The sequence below is a fragment of the Ranitomeya imitator genome, chromosome 9 (genome assembly GCF_032444005.1).
Source record: "Ranitomeya imitator isolate aRanImi1 chromosome 9, aRanImi1.pri, whole genome shotgun sequence".
Classification (NCBI taxonomy): domain Eukaryota; kingdom Metazoa; phylum Chordata; class Amphibia; order Anura; family Dendrobatidae; genus Ranitomeya; species Ranitomeya imitator.
In genome coordinates, this window is record NC_091290.1 from 65,285,921 (window position 1) to 65,300,386 (window position 14,466).

At 40.8% G+C, this 14,466-nt stretch overlaps 1 protein-coding gene across 2 annotated transcripts in view; it reads left to right on the top strand.

Moving 5' to 3' along the window:
• Positions 1-14,466, top strand: part of ANO3 (anoctamin 3) — a 745,314-nt gene that overhangs the window by 441,154 nt on the left and 289,694 nt on the right. The window contains exons 6-7 of one of the 2 annotated variants that reach the window (XM_069740330.1): positions 6,471-6,571; positions 10,771-10,815. In XM_069740330.1, the coding sequence (XP_069596431.1) occupies positions 6,471-6,571; positions 10,771-10,815 (146 nt within the window). The remainder of the gene's footprint in view (positions 1-6,470; positions 6,572-10,770; positions 10,816-14,466) is intronic. The other variant, XM_069740331.1, reaches the window with a different exon arrangement.

The following is a 14,466-nucleotide window of genomic DNA, read 5'->3' on the forward strand; positions in this document are numbered from 1 at the left end:
TGCTTCTCTAATTTTTGTAATTAACAGCACCTGTAACTTACCTGTGGCACCTAACAGGTGTTGGCAATAACTAAATCACACTTGCAGCCAGTTGACACGGATTAAAGTTGACTCAACCTCTGTCCTGTGTCCTTGTGTGTACCACATTGAGCATGCAGAAAAGAAAGAAGACCAAAGAACTGTCTGAGGGCTTGAGAAACCAAATTGTAAGGAAGCATGAGCAATCTCAAGGCTACAAGTCCATCTCCAAAGACCTGAATGTTCCGGTGTCTACCGTGCGCAGTGTCATCAAGAAGTTTAAAGCCCATGGCACTGTGGCTAACCTCCCTAGATGTGGACGGAAAAGAAAAATTGACAAGAGATTTCAACGCAAGATTGTGCGGATGTTGGATAAAGAAACTCGACTAACATCCAAACAAGTTCAAGCTGCCCTGCAGTCCGAGGGTACAACAGTGTTAACCCGTACTATCCATCGGCGTCTGAATGAAAAGGGACTGTATGGTAGGAGACCCAGGAAGACCCCACTTCAAACACCGAGACATAAAAAAGCCAGGCTGGAGTTTGCCAAAACTTACCTGAAAAAGTCTAAAACGTTTTGGAAGAATGTTCTCTGGTCAGATAAGACAAAAGTAGAGCTTTTTGGGCAAAGGCATCAACATAGAGTTTACAGGAGAAAAAAAGAGGCATTCAAAGAAAAGAACACGGTCCCTACAGTCAAACATGGCAGAGGTTCCCTGATGTTTTGGGGTTGCTTTGCTGCCTCTGGCACTGGAATGCTTGACCGTATGCATGGCATTATGAAGTCTGCAGGCTACCAACAAATGTTTCAGCATAATGCAGGGCCCAGTGTGAGAAAGTTGGGTCTCCCTCAGAGGTCATGGGTCTTCTAGCAGGACAATGACCCAAAACACACTTCAAAAAGCACTAGAAAATGGTTTGAGAGAAAGCATTGGAGACTTCTAAGGTGGCCAGACCTGAATCCCATAGAACACCTGTGGAGAGATCTAAAAATGGCAGTTTGGAGAAGGCACCCTTCAAATATCAGGGACCTGGAGCAGTTTGCCAAAGAAGAATGGTCTAAAATTCCAAAAGAGCATTGTAAGAAACTCATTGATGGTTACTGGAAGCGGTTGGTCGCAGTTATTTTGGCTAAAGGTTGTGCAACCAAGTATTAGGCTGAGGGTGCCAATACTTTTGTCTGGCCCATTTTTGGAGTTTTGTGTGAAATGATCAATGATTTGCTTTTTGCTTCATTCTCTTTTGTGTTTTTTCATTTAACACAAATTAAATAAAGATAATACCAAAGAATTTGTGATTGCAATCATTTTCAGGAAGAAACTGAGTATTAATGCGGTGAAATTGCAAAAAAAAGTGCAATCCCATGATATGTTTTCCTTTGGCTCTTTTGCTAGATTCTCTAAATGCTAGAACTGACCTGCCATTATGATTCTCCAGGTCATTATGAGTTCACAGATACAAAACATGTCTAGGTTATTTTATATCTAAGTGGTAAAAAAAAATTCCAAACTTTGCTAAATAAGTTAAAAAATTGTGCAATTCTCTGATACCCGTGGCGTCTCCATATTTCGTGATCTGGGGTTGAGTGAGGGCTTATTTTTTGCGTGCCAAGTTGATGTTTGTAATGATACCATTTTGATGCAGATACGTTCTTTTAATCGCCTGTTATTGCATTTTAATGCAATGTTGCAGCGACAAAAATAAACGTAATTCTGGCATTTCAATTGTTTTTCTCGCTACACCGTTTAGCGATCAGGTTAATCCTTTTTTATTGACAGATTGGGCGATTCTGAATGCGGCGATACCAAATATGTGAATATTTCATTTTTTGTATTGTTTTATTTTTGAATGAGGCAAAAGGGGGGTGATTTAAACTTTTATATATTTTTTATTTTTTTCATATTTTTTAAAACTTTTTTTTTTAACTTTTGCCATGCTTCAATACCCTCCATGGGAGGCTAGAAGCTGGCATAGCCTGGTCCCTCTGCTACATAGGAGCGATGCTCATATCGCTCTTATGTAGTAGAATTGCTGCTTTGCTAAGAGCGCTGTCCACAGGGTGGCGCTCACAGCAATCTGGCATCAACAACCATAGAGGTCTTCAATAGACCTCTGTTTGTCATGCCAACACATTGCTGACCCCCGATCATGTGATGAAGGTCAGCGATGCACGCATTTCCGGCGCAATGGCCGGAAGCGCTAGTTTGACAGCGGCATTTAACTAGTTAATAGCTGCGGGTGGATCATCGCGATTCCACCCGCCGCTATTGCGGGAACATGTCAGCTGTCAGCTGTTCAAAACGACTGACATGTCCCGACTTTGATGCGTTCTCACCGCCGGAGCCGCATCAAAGCAGGGGTTCTGACCTCGGACATCCTATCCTGTCCGAGGTCAGAAAGGGGTTAAAGGGAAGGTGCCACCAGTTTTCTTGTAGTTTTTGTGAAATTAAGCTTAGAATAGTAATTATAATGTATGAATGCAACGTTTGCACTGTTTGCAAACATTTCTATATGATAAATATTATATATTTTCTTTCAAATATATATATATATACATATATATATATATATATCTATAATATAACGCTGGGAGCGTCACTCTGTCCGAAGCCTTTATAGACTGCGCAAGCGCAAGCTCCGGCGCAGTCTGGCCCCCACAGAGTGACGCTCCCAGGAGATCGCGGTATGCGTAAGCACTGAACGCATACCGCGATCTCCACCGGAGAGTCAGGGAGCGCCAGGAGGGTAAGTATATTCACCTTTCCCCGTTCCAGCGCTGCGTGCGGCTCCATCTCCCGGGTCCTCTGCTGTGACAGTTCAGAGGGCGTGATGAAGCGCTTAATGCGCGCCGGCGCCACCCTCTGACTTACCAGTCACAGGCAGAGGAGCCGGAGTGTGTCTTCAAGAAAATGGCGCCGGAAAGCGCGGACTGCGCAGGCGCCGATTCCTGCTGCCGGAATCGGCGCCTGCGCAGTCCGCGCTTTCCGGCGCCATTTTCTTGAAGACACACTGCAGGTGTGTCTTCAAGAAAATGGCGCCGGAAAGCACGGACTGCGCAGGCGGCGATTCCGGCAGCAGGAGGACGAAGAAAATGGGCGGAAAGGAATGGCGTAAGTAACAAATTGCTGTGGCATGAAGCTGTGACACTTCATGCCACAGCAATTTGTTATTTACGCCACCTGATTCCTTTCCGCCGCTATTTTCTTGGTCCTGAAAGCGTGGACTGCGCAGGCGCCGATTCCGCCAGCAGGAGGACCAAGAAAATGGCGGCGGAAAAGAATCAGGTGGTGCAAGTAACAAATTGCTGTGGCATGAGGCTGTGGCACTTCATGCCACAGCTATTTGTTACTTACATCACCTGATACGGGGCATATACTATGGAGCATCTTATGGAGCAGCATATGGGGCATATGGATGGGAGCAGCAAATTAAAGAACGGTGCCGCAGGATGGGAGCAGCACATGACAGAACGGGGGCGCAGGATGGGAGCAGCACATGACAGAACGGGGAGCAGGATGGGAGCAGCACATGACAGAACGGGGGCGAAGGATGGGAGCAGCACATGACAGAACGGGGGCACAGGATGGGAGCAGCACATGACAGGATGGGAGCAGCAAATGAGAGAATGGAGGCGTAGGATGGGAGCAGCACATGACAGAACGGGGGCGCAGGATGGGAGCAGCACATGACAGAACGGGGGCGCAGGATGGGAGCAACACATGACAGAACGGGGGCGCAGGATGGGAGCAGCACATGACAGGATGGGGATGCAGGATGGAGCAGCACATGACAGGATGGGGACGCAGGATGGAGCAGCACATGACAGAATGGAGACCATATACCAATATAAATGCTCGCCACTTGGGCGTAGAACGGGTTCAATAGCTAGCATATATATATATGTCAACATATAACCCAGAGCCATTACCTCACACTCGGGATGGGTAACACTCTACTCAAACTGTAAACATACTGACCAATTAAGCAATTATTAACTTGCACACTGAATCAATGACTGTTGTTTTTTTTTTTTTAATAAAAAGTTATAACTTTATTAATACAAACAATACATACATTTAATTAAAATAATGCCTCAAAACCGTAAAAAAAAAAAAAAAATATATATATATATATATATATATATATATATATATATATTGCCAGGAAAGAAATTATAATAATAGCAGGTAATCATCACATAGCATTGCAAAGAAAAAAAAAAATTTTTTAAATTCGTTAGTGTTGACAATAGAGCATGCTAAGAAAACACCTCAATTGGATTCATTTTAAGCATGCTTGAGAAAGTCTCAATTTAATTAAAGCATGCTGAGAAAACATCCCCTAAGTAATCTATAGCACGTGCAGTATATTACATTTTTAAGCCAAAACATGCTGATATTATAAATTTGAATGATCATTTACTCCCAATATCAAGGAAAGATAAAGACATTAGGCTTGAACACAATATATCAGCTCAACAAAACTAATGCACTTCAAAAACTAATAGTAGCAAAGATCTGCCCCAACACTTTTACTCTTGGTTAGTAGTAGAGCATGCTGAGAAAATATCTCAGTTGTATTGAGGTTAATTATCTCATAATGTTTGTATATTTAGACTATTAGTCAGTATATCTATGATACAAATTTGCTAATATCACAGTCCTAATCTGTAAAGAGTGCAGAGACCTGCATCTCAAAAGCACTAGTGTTTTACTAGAAACAGTGTTGAGCCCTCAATCTACAGACCAATGCATTCACTATATAAATTCTATTGCACAAATCCCGAAAAAAACATCGTGAATAATGGCTAGATTTCCCTGTCAGACTGAACAGGAAGACCGCAACCAAATAGTGCAGCCAAAGGCCGTGCCCGTGTTCCTAAACATCCGTACAGAAAATTATGCCGATTCCATTCTCCTGTACGAGTAAACAGCGAGACCACAGTTGTGTTTAGTGTTGCTCGCAGCCATGCAGGGATTGTGCCAATTCACTTGCCCAGTCAAAGTAAATACTAAAACCGCAATTGTATTTAGTGCCACTAAGGACCATACAAACATTAATGGGTTTCATGAGCTAGATTAAATAGTTTTGGCAAGATTAATATGCTTAAGAGCTAATGCCTAAATAAATCTATCTATATCCAAAAATCCGGCTTCTACTAACTACATTTATATGTGTTACCTAAGTCCGAGGTGCTCTCTCCTTGCAGCCACATGTGGTACGCTGATCCTTGCCAGATCCCGACGCGCTTTTCGTGACAGCTTCCTCTTGGGGGCATATATATATATATATATATATATATATATATATATATATATATATTTACCAATAGGGGGAGCATTTTCCACTCAAGCAGCTATAGTAAGATTTGCCAGCTTTACTGTTAGCAGCAAAATTGGGGCAGTAACTGCTGACATCACCATTTACTCTCCTTTTAGGTGGTCTAGTATCCATGGGGCAGAATGAAGAGTAGCATCACAGGGCAGCGCAATTTTGTGGGTGACTGCCCTGTGATTTGCTATCACCAGCAGTTACTGTCTCTCTCTCTCCCATCAGTCTCTCTCACCCAGATTACATGATTCTCTCACCCCCATCCACAATGCCTGGCCATTCACTGCAAACAGGCAGCTCCTTCTTATCTTATCTGAGAGATTAATCACAGCTTCTGCCAGGCTGATGACATCCCCTGAAGAAATGCGCATTGGGGTGAGGTGGGATGCTGTGTTGCAGGTAGATATTACTCTTATCTGTTGGTTTCATATACATCTGTACTATATGCATGCTGGGGAAGCAAGGGATGTACCGGACAGGTATAAGGGAGGTATATTAACTACTCTACACTACTGACTACTGAGTGTGATATATACCATTCAGCTAACCACTTTGTTAGGGTGCTTGGGCATTTATGCATGTGAAAAAAATTGCTTACAATAAAGCTGTAATGTATTTTATTGCTACTCTGGATCGCTTCATTTCGGCTGTTTTGTTAGGTTAGACCAAATTTGGATTAGTCTGCTAGGATACATGTTGCCTCAAAATGGAAGAGTGCAGACCTACAACTTTCTCATGTTACAGCACAATTGGAACATATTAAAAGAAGTCTGCTGAAAATATTGTCTGATTCAGTAGAAAATATTGTCTCATCCATTTTAAAATCTTGATTCTTGAATATCACTAAAAATTCTTTGTATTATTGTTTTGTTGTAGGGCACGTTTTCTATTATGGAGTGTTATTTGTAATCTACAAAACAATGAAGACCTTTTAGGGATCCGCAGTGGAAAATTCTCTAATTTGTCAAATGGCAGAAAAACGGGAAAAAGATAATAGTATTCGAAATCCTGTACAGTGACTGCGATTATTTGTATTAATTTTTTTCTGAATTTGTTTTGGATGTATTACAATGTAAATCCGTTAAATTCCAATAACATTTTCATTTTTCTCCTTATTATAGAATTCCTTAACCAACAACGACATTATGTTTGTAAAAGTTCACTGCCCATGGGATACATTATGCAAATACGCTGAGCGGATGAACATCAGGATGCCCTTTAGGTATTTTTGTTTGGGGTCTTTTCTTTAAGTCGTACCTTTCGTGTGTTGAGTGTGTGAATTATTTGCCTCTCTGCAAAAATATGTGTTGGTTTCTTTTGGAAAATTGTGTTGTCATACAACGGAACAGATCACAATGTGTTCATGAAATATTAGACTTTGGTTGATTACGGTCTTTTCACAGTGATTCTTTATTTGTATAATTGATACATTAGAATGGGGCCATTCTAAAAAGTATGCTATGGAATTTCTTTATTAGCAAACCCCAAAAGTCATGATATTAGCCAAATCAATAAATCAATACTCTTACACAATTCCGACAATAACCCTACAGGACTGACACCATCATTGTGCAGGCCGCATCTCTACAAAGGCAAAATGTATACAAAGGTTATTCACAGCTGCATAATTGAGTCTTTTGAAACTTCTGGAACTAAATCCGTATGCAAATTGCCTCTTCTGAGAAAAAGAGGACTTAAACTCTATAGCGCCACCTATTGGAAGTAGCGATCCTACAAGTCACAATCAACCCTTTAACGAGTCGTGCAATATGACTTAGGATAAAAGCAAATCAATATCTCAATTCGCAGACACTGTTTCGGGCTGTTGGCCCTCGTCACTGCATTTAAGGTATGGAAATAGCCTCTTCAGAAGGAAGTGAACTTCATTTCTGGCACTGTCTATTTGATGTAACAGTCTTACTAGTCAATATCAACCCTTTAACGTGCTTTACCACATGACTTAAGATATGAAACCTAACCAGAAACTCCATTCATAGACACGTGTTTCAGGGTGTTTCCCCTCCGCAGTACAGATCACAAGATCTAGTTTGGATGGGTGAGAAGCCTCTGACAGGGTGTCTAAGGGGGGTATGATTCTCCTTACGGAGAGTGCTAAGCCAGTGTCAGGAGACTTATAGGCCATGCAATGCTCCTCTGGAAATTTACATATGCCTCATCATAAATAGTAGGCTCAGACAGAATTTCTTTCACATGGATTTTGCTACGTATTCCGGACCAAAATCCATTTGAAATCATCCAACAAGCAACCTCTCCTTGAACTCAACTGGAAATCCACAATGGCCTGGATTGTTCCCATGCAGATTTGAAATCAGCGTTGTCCAAAAAATAAAATTACGTCACATGTTAAAGGAGATTTTGGGTGAATATTATGGTGGATAGTCAGGCAGAAGTGAGTGAGTATCTGCATCATATCACTCTGCGAATTGGTGGGTCAGCCTCGGATTTCTGCCACAATTTATATTGGAAATTGGTGGCACAAAAAAAACAACTGTTAACTTTTAGACACTCTTAAAATAAGACATATTAATACAAGTGATTCATAATAAATGTGCTTCTTTTTCAGACTTTCTACTCTAGTTCTACCACACCTACTAGGTGGATTACTTCAATTTGCGATACATTTTGGCACAATTTAAGTCTTCTTTTTCTACCAAACCACACCTCTGCCTAGTAGACCATATCCGATCATCAAGGATGTCAGAAAGCTTGCCAACAGCGCATAATACATCTGATGCAAGGCAAAGAAGGATATGTGCACACAACATCTTTTCAACTTGGGCAAACCCACCAAGTTTTCCAATCTTGAGACTCTTCAGGAAAACCCCAGCAATGTTTCTATTGAAGTGTCACTTTTGGCTTCTTTCTGCCCTCAATGTTTTTTTTTTTTTTAATTTTACTTGTATCGTATAAATTAGCGAGCAGCTTTCATCTTGGAAGCCGCCTGAAGAATTGTTATCAGCTTTGTTGCTTTGGAAACCTGAAGCTTTTAAAAGAAGCTCAAAAACACTGAACATATGGGCAGCGAGTTGTTTTGACATTTTTGTGCATATGTTCATTGTTTTTATTGCTTCTTTAGCAATTTTGTAGGAGGGTTATGGAGCTGACCCACCTGAAAAAGATGTAGTATGCACATACTCTAAGGCTATGTGCACATGGGGTCTTTTTTTCTGAGTTTTCAGAGCAAAAACTGAGCAAAAATGCAAAGTTTTTCTAAGAGTTTTGAGACTCGGAGTGTCGCTACTCTAAAAATTCCCCCAAAATAAGCTCTTTGTGCACACAGCTTTAGACAGTTTTTTGGTAGAAACCGAGGCAGTATTCTGGAGCCTTTAGCTTAGTAAATTAGCCCCTCACTGTTAATCTAGTCTGATAGTTTCAGGCAACTCATATAGCGGAGGGACTTTTTGGATCATCTAAGAGTCCAGGGCTAAGGATTGACCGCAACTACTAAAGCAAAGTCTCTGCTCAAAAGCAATAGACAATTATTAGAAAACCTTCTCCTGCATTTAGCATTTAGGAATAAATTCCTAAAAACAGTAAAATGTAGAATGCACCAAAATTTAACCCACTATATTGAAGTGGACAACTTTTAATAGCATCTATCCACCACGTGTTACTAGAAGGACACTACCAGAAGAAGCTCAATAGTATCTGCTGGTTCCATAGCGGTTTTTCTGGTGACAGGTTCCCTTTACCAGTAGGTTCGTGGTAGATATGTTTTTGGTCCTGTGAGCACAATGGTCACACATTGCCATTATTGCTGCAGCATTACTTTCACTTTTTAGCATGCTTATTACAATTTTAAGGAAAAGCTTGGGCACTTCCTGCATTACAAAATGCCATTTGGAAGAATATTTATTATAGTGATCAGGGTACAGTAACTGTTGAGCACTTCCATCCGATAGCGTACCTAAGAGCGCTGTCATCGCATTCACAGTGCTGGAAAGTTACATACACATACAGTTACCGTCATCTAGGGAAAAATCGAACAGGCGTGATGCACATTCGCCCCCTTCTGGTTGAAACGAACATGACACTTTTATTAAGCTGCTGGGAATCTACCTGAGCTGTCCAGCTGGACAAAGCAGACAGCACAGGAATAGGGGCAGCTTCTGAGACGTGATGCAAAATGTATTTTAAAAAGGTATTGCATTCATTTCAGTTTTCTTTTCATGCCATAAGATTACTTTCTGCCTAAAGTTCCTGTATTAGAATGTGGTTAGGTGTTTTATAAAGTGAAGCTCAATCTCATGCTCAATCTCAGGTGGCTGTACAGCATGCAAATCTATGCAATTTCTAAAATAAGTAAGAATGGAACTCTTGACTATGCACTTATGGCGTATGACTGTCTTGGCTTAGAATACCCCTTCAATTATCAGTACTCTCTCCATGGCAGGTTCTCGGACACAGCTTAAGGCCAGGTTCACACTACCTTTGATCCACATCTAAAACCTTGGATAGCAGGTTTAGTGTGTGTGCGCTGATGGGGCCATTGATTGTAATGATGCAGGTGGAGTTACTGTGTGCTCTCTTGGCACCATTTTTGGCCATGTACGTCTATTTGAGGTGGGCTCCAAGCAGCCTTCATTAGATATGCAGATATGGCTGAAAATGATGTCCGACCAAGCAAAATGTCTTAGTGTGCATCTTTACAGTCAATGGGCCCATCAGTACAAACGCCTGAATCCCATTTTCCAAGGCTACAGACTTAATACCCGATGGAGCCACTGACGTGTAGATCGAACGCAGTGTAAAACCGGATTACGGAATAAGATGTGTGAAGATGGAGGACTTGACTATAAGTGGCCATAAACTTGAGATAGTATCTGGCATTGAGGGAGAGAATAGAGACCCTCATGCACATTACATACTGATATAAGACCATTAAAATTGGTGGTTTCGACCATCTTTACTTATTGTGTTAGCCACCATTAATGGAAAAATCTTGCTATCAGGGTATTGACCGGTATGGTGGCACTAGCACAGTTCGAGTAGAGGAAGGCCATGGATTCTTCACATATAGTCTACATATTCATATGGTTAAACCTGTCATAGAAAAATGCGGCAGCACTCACCGATCCTGGAGTGAGGAAAGTCTTTAATGAGACATGTGATAATACATCTTCACGGCTCAGGGGATATGCAGTGACAGCAGGAATGTGCAGGGGTTGACCACGGCCGTTTCGCGCTGTATCTAGCTGTATCTAGCGCTTCTACGGGTCCATGCCTGCTGCTCCATGGTTTTTCTTTCTTTTTTGATATTCATACGGTTAATATTAGAAAGCATTCGAGGACTTGGTGACTGGCATGCCATACCTTACTAGTTCTGACTTATAAAGTGCAGGATGTAATAGGAAACCATTATAATTTGATCTGATCACTTGACTCTAACTATTCTTACAGGAAAAAATGTTATTACACTGACTGGAGGAGCAAAACCATGGGCAGGTTAGTGGGTGATGCAGTTTTTTATTTTGCCAAATACCCATCCTGCACAACCAATCAAAACCCTTAAAGCAGTTGTAAATGTATACTAGATATGGATACAGTTTACTAAATAAATCACTATGCAATTTGCAAACAGTGATACAGATGTAGCATTTCCTAACATGACACATACTATGATGCAGCAAATATCTCGATGCAGAAAACTGTAACTTGTCATGTCCAGTAGCTTGTGCTGTAGGTTCAGCTACAGTTTTCTGCTGTAATACTGTATATCTTTCTGCGTCATGGTATATTTTACGTGTTGGGTAAAGAAAGCTACATCTGTACTGTATCATGGATTTTACAATGGCGACGGCCATTCACGTGTCCAAGAATTCTTTAGACATTTTGTCTTCTTCCATTATTCCCAGATAATTTCCAACATGTTTCTGGGAATTCCTAGCTGGAAAATCTGCTGTACCAATGAACCAACAAAGTCGAGATCCCTCTGCAACAAGTGATTTAGTCATATTAAGTTTTATTTCTTTTATTAGGCTTCATTTGCAGGACGTCATAGAGTCTGTGCCACTTCTACACATTTGCCACTCCTTATTTTGCTGACTCCTTTTATGAGATTCCTTCTTATCCAAAAATAAGCAACACAGATAGGTTCTGGGGTCTCTTCCTTGTCCAAGGCAACGTCTCGTTTGCAGGAAAAAAATGCCAATCATGCAGTGCTTTGATTTCCAGTAAAATGATGGACACCATGACCGAACACCAACAGGTCTTGTTAGAACTCTTTGTGGTCTTTCATGTGCTGGTAGCGTCTGTCATGTGATGAATCCGGCTCTTTTTCATTTTTGGTTTTCTGCTCATTTAAAAAAAATATGAGTTTTAAAGCAGATGTGAACCCATCATAACAAGGCCTCCCAAATCATCCATAGCTCTGCTATGGATGTGGCTTTAGGCTGCTGTTCAGAATTATATTGACCATCTAATAAGGCAAAAGTGAATCCAACCAATAACTTTTAGTTGTCACTTAATGATGGCAACTAAGGTCCACATGTCTTGTCTTAGCATAGCTGGAACCACCTCCTGGAAACCTAAATTAGAAAGCAAAAATAGAGAGATTGAATCTGTGTGAACTCTACCTGGGCAGTCATCGTATTATATGGATGGTGATACATGTGAATGGTTGCCACATAACTGTGTGTATAGGTAAAGATCTGTCAATCCAGGGCAGCAGGCTGGAGGAAGTGGCCGAAGGCCAGAATGTCGGATTAGTCTCCAACAGCTTTTGAAGTAAGTTTTCGCTGAAACTCAGCAAATATACCTGGCTGAGAACATACAGCTGGTGCCTGATATCTGCTGCCTATGGAACCATGTATCAGCTCTCGGGTTCACTTTAAGAGCTGCATAATTTATCAATATAAAAATGATTTATTTTTATATCTACACTGAGCAGAATGATATATAGATTTGTTGGAAAAGTTTCAGTATTACTTTATCCACTGGAATCCCCGGTATCTGTTCACTCCCTGACAGAAGTTACATCGCTTATCCATGTTATGTAAATAAAAGCTTATAACCTGACGTTAAATTCATCCATTGGTTGTATAAATTATTCTTTTGAAAGCTGAAACCTTCCAAAATGTGGTTTAGGTTAAGAAATTAAATTGGCATCAATGCAGAAATATTGATCAGCTAATGGACACAGAATGATCAGATTTTGGCAAGACAAAAGTTTTGTCACCTGGTCATATAATGCACCTAATCCTAGTTTACATCCTCACCTATGCTCAGTAAATGATCGATTAATTAGTGTGTGTGTATAAAAAGAGACCCAGCACCCCAGACCTTCACTTGAACTGCAACTTGACCTCTGACAACATGCCAAAAATCCACCCTGCGACCAAAGCCTGGATTATCAAGCAGCTGAAGACCAGATCTACTGCAGAGGTGTTTGGCACCTTTAATGTGTCTCAGCGTCAAGTACAAAGAATTAAAAAAAGATTTGAAGAGACTGGAGATGTGTTTAACAAGCCCAGGTTCGCCAGACCCCGTAAGACAACTGCTCAGGAGTAACGTTTGTTGGTTAGCAAATCCAAAGCAAGCCCCTCTTCCACTGCAGCAGAGCTCCAACAGGCCTGGTCACCTCAAGTCCCTGTGTCAACTAGAACAGTTTGTAGGATTCTGTCTTGAAATGGCCTCCATGGTTGAATCAAGGCCCATAACCAGCACTAAACAAAATGCAAATAAAAAAAGTGTGGCATTTACAAAGTCTCACAGCCTGCTAAACTGATGGATGCTGGAAAAGTGGCAGAAGATGGATTTCTCTGATGAATCTTCAGTAGAATTACACCACAGCCACGCAAATATACTGCAGGAGACCTACTGGAGCCCGTATGGATGGAAAATACACCCAAAAAACAGTTAAATTTGGTGGTGGAAAAATCATGGTCTGGGGTTACATTCAGTATGGGGGTGTGCGAAACATTTGCAAGGTGTAAGGCAATATCAATAGCCTGAAATATAAAGAAGTATTAGCTACCTCTTATATTCCAAATCATAAAAGGGGTCAAATTCTGCAGGGGTCAAATGGTGCTCCATCTCATACATCCATCTCTACAACAAAGCTCCTCCAGGCAAAAAAGATCAAGATGCTCAAGGACTGGCCAGCCCAGTCACCAGACATGAACATTATTGAGCATGTTTGGGGTAGGATGAAAGAGGAAGCTTGGAAGACAAAACCAAAGAATCTAGATGAACTCTGGGAGGCATGTAAGACTGCATTCCTTGCTATTCCTGATGACTTCATTAATAAATTGTATGAATCATTGTTGAGCCACATGGATCCAGTCCTTCAAGCTCATGGAAGTCTCAAAAAATATTAAATATGACTCTAATAGCACCACAACTTCATTCACCAATGTTATGCAACATATATTTGTATTGTAAGTTAAATATTTGTTTGAATATCACATTAATTTCCGTGGGCGACAAAACTTTTTTCTTGCCAAAATCTGACCATTCTGTGTCCATTAACTGATCAATATTTCTGCATTGATGCCAATTTATTTTCTTAACCTAAACCACATTTTGGAGGGTTTCAGCTATCTAAAGAATAATTTATACAACCAATGGATAAATTTAACGTCAGGTTATAAGCTTTTATTTACATAAGCGGATAAGCGACATAACTTCTGTCAGGGAGTGTATGCATATGAATCCAGTAGGCAGTCCTACTACTGACTGACAGTGATGTCTGCCTGTACAGCTATACTTGTTAGACTGCCAATCACAGAATAGGGCCGCCCACTGGACCCATACACATACAAACACCAGGGATTTCAACATATAAAATGTAAGGCTTTACTGAAACTTTTTTCACAAAAATATATATCGATTTGATCATCTCACCCTGCTTTATAATATCCAACCTGCACATCAGATACCATTTTTAACAGGTTCCCTTTAAGAATTAAGCCTTCCTGATTTCTGCCTCTAGTATTATATGTAATTGGCTCACTTGAGCAAAATTGTTCCTTGGGAAAAGTTTATCACTAAGGAAGGAGGAAAACATGGATCACTTCTGTTGAATTCATTTAGCTGTCTGCATTGTTATACAGTAGGAAGCGTAAATTACAGCCATTCCCCAACAGAATTGATATC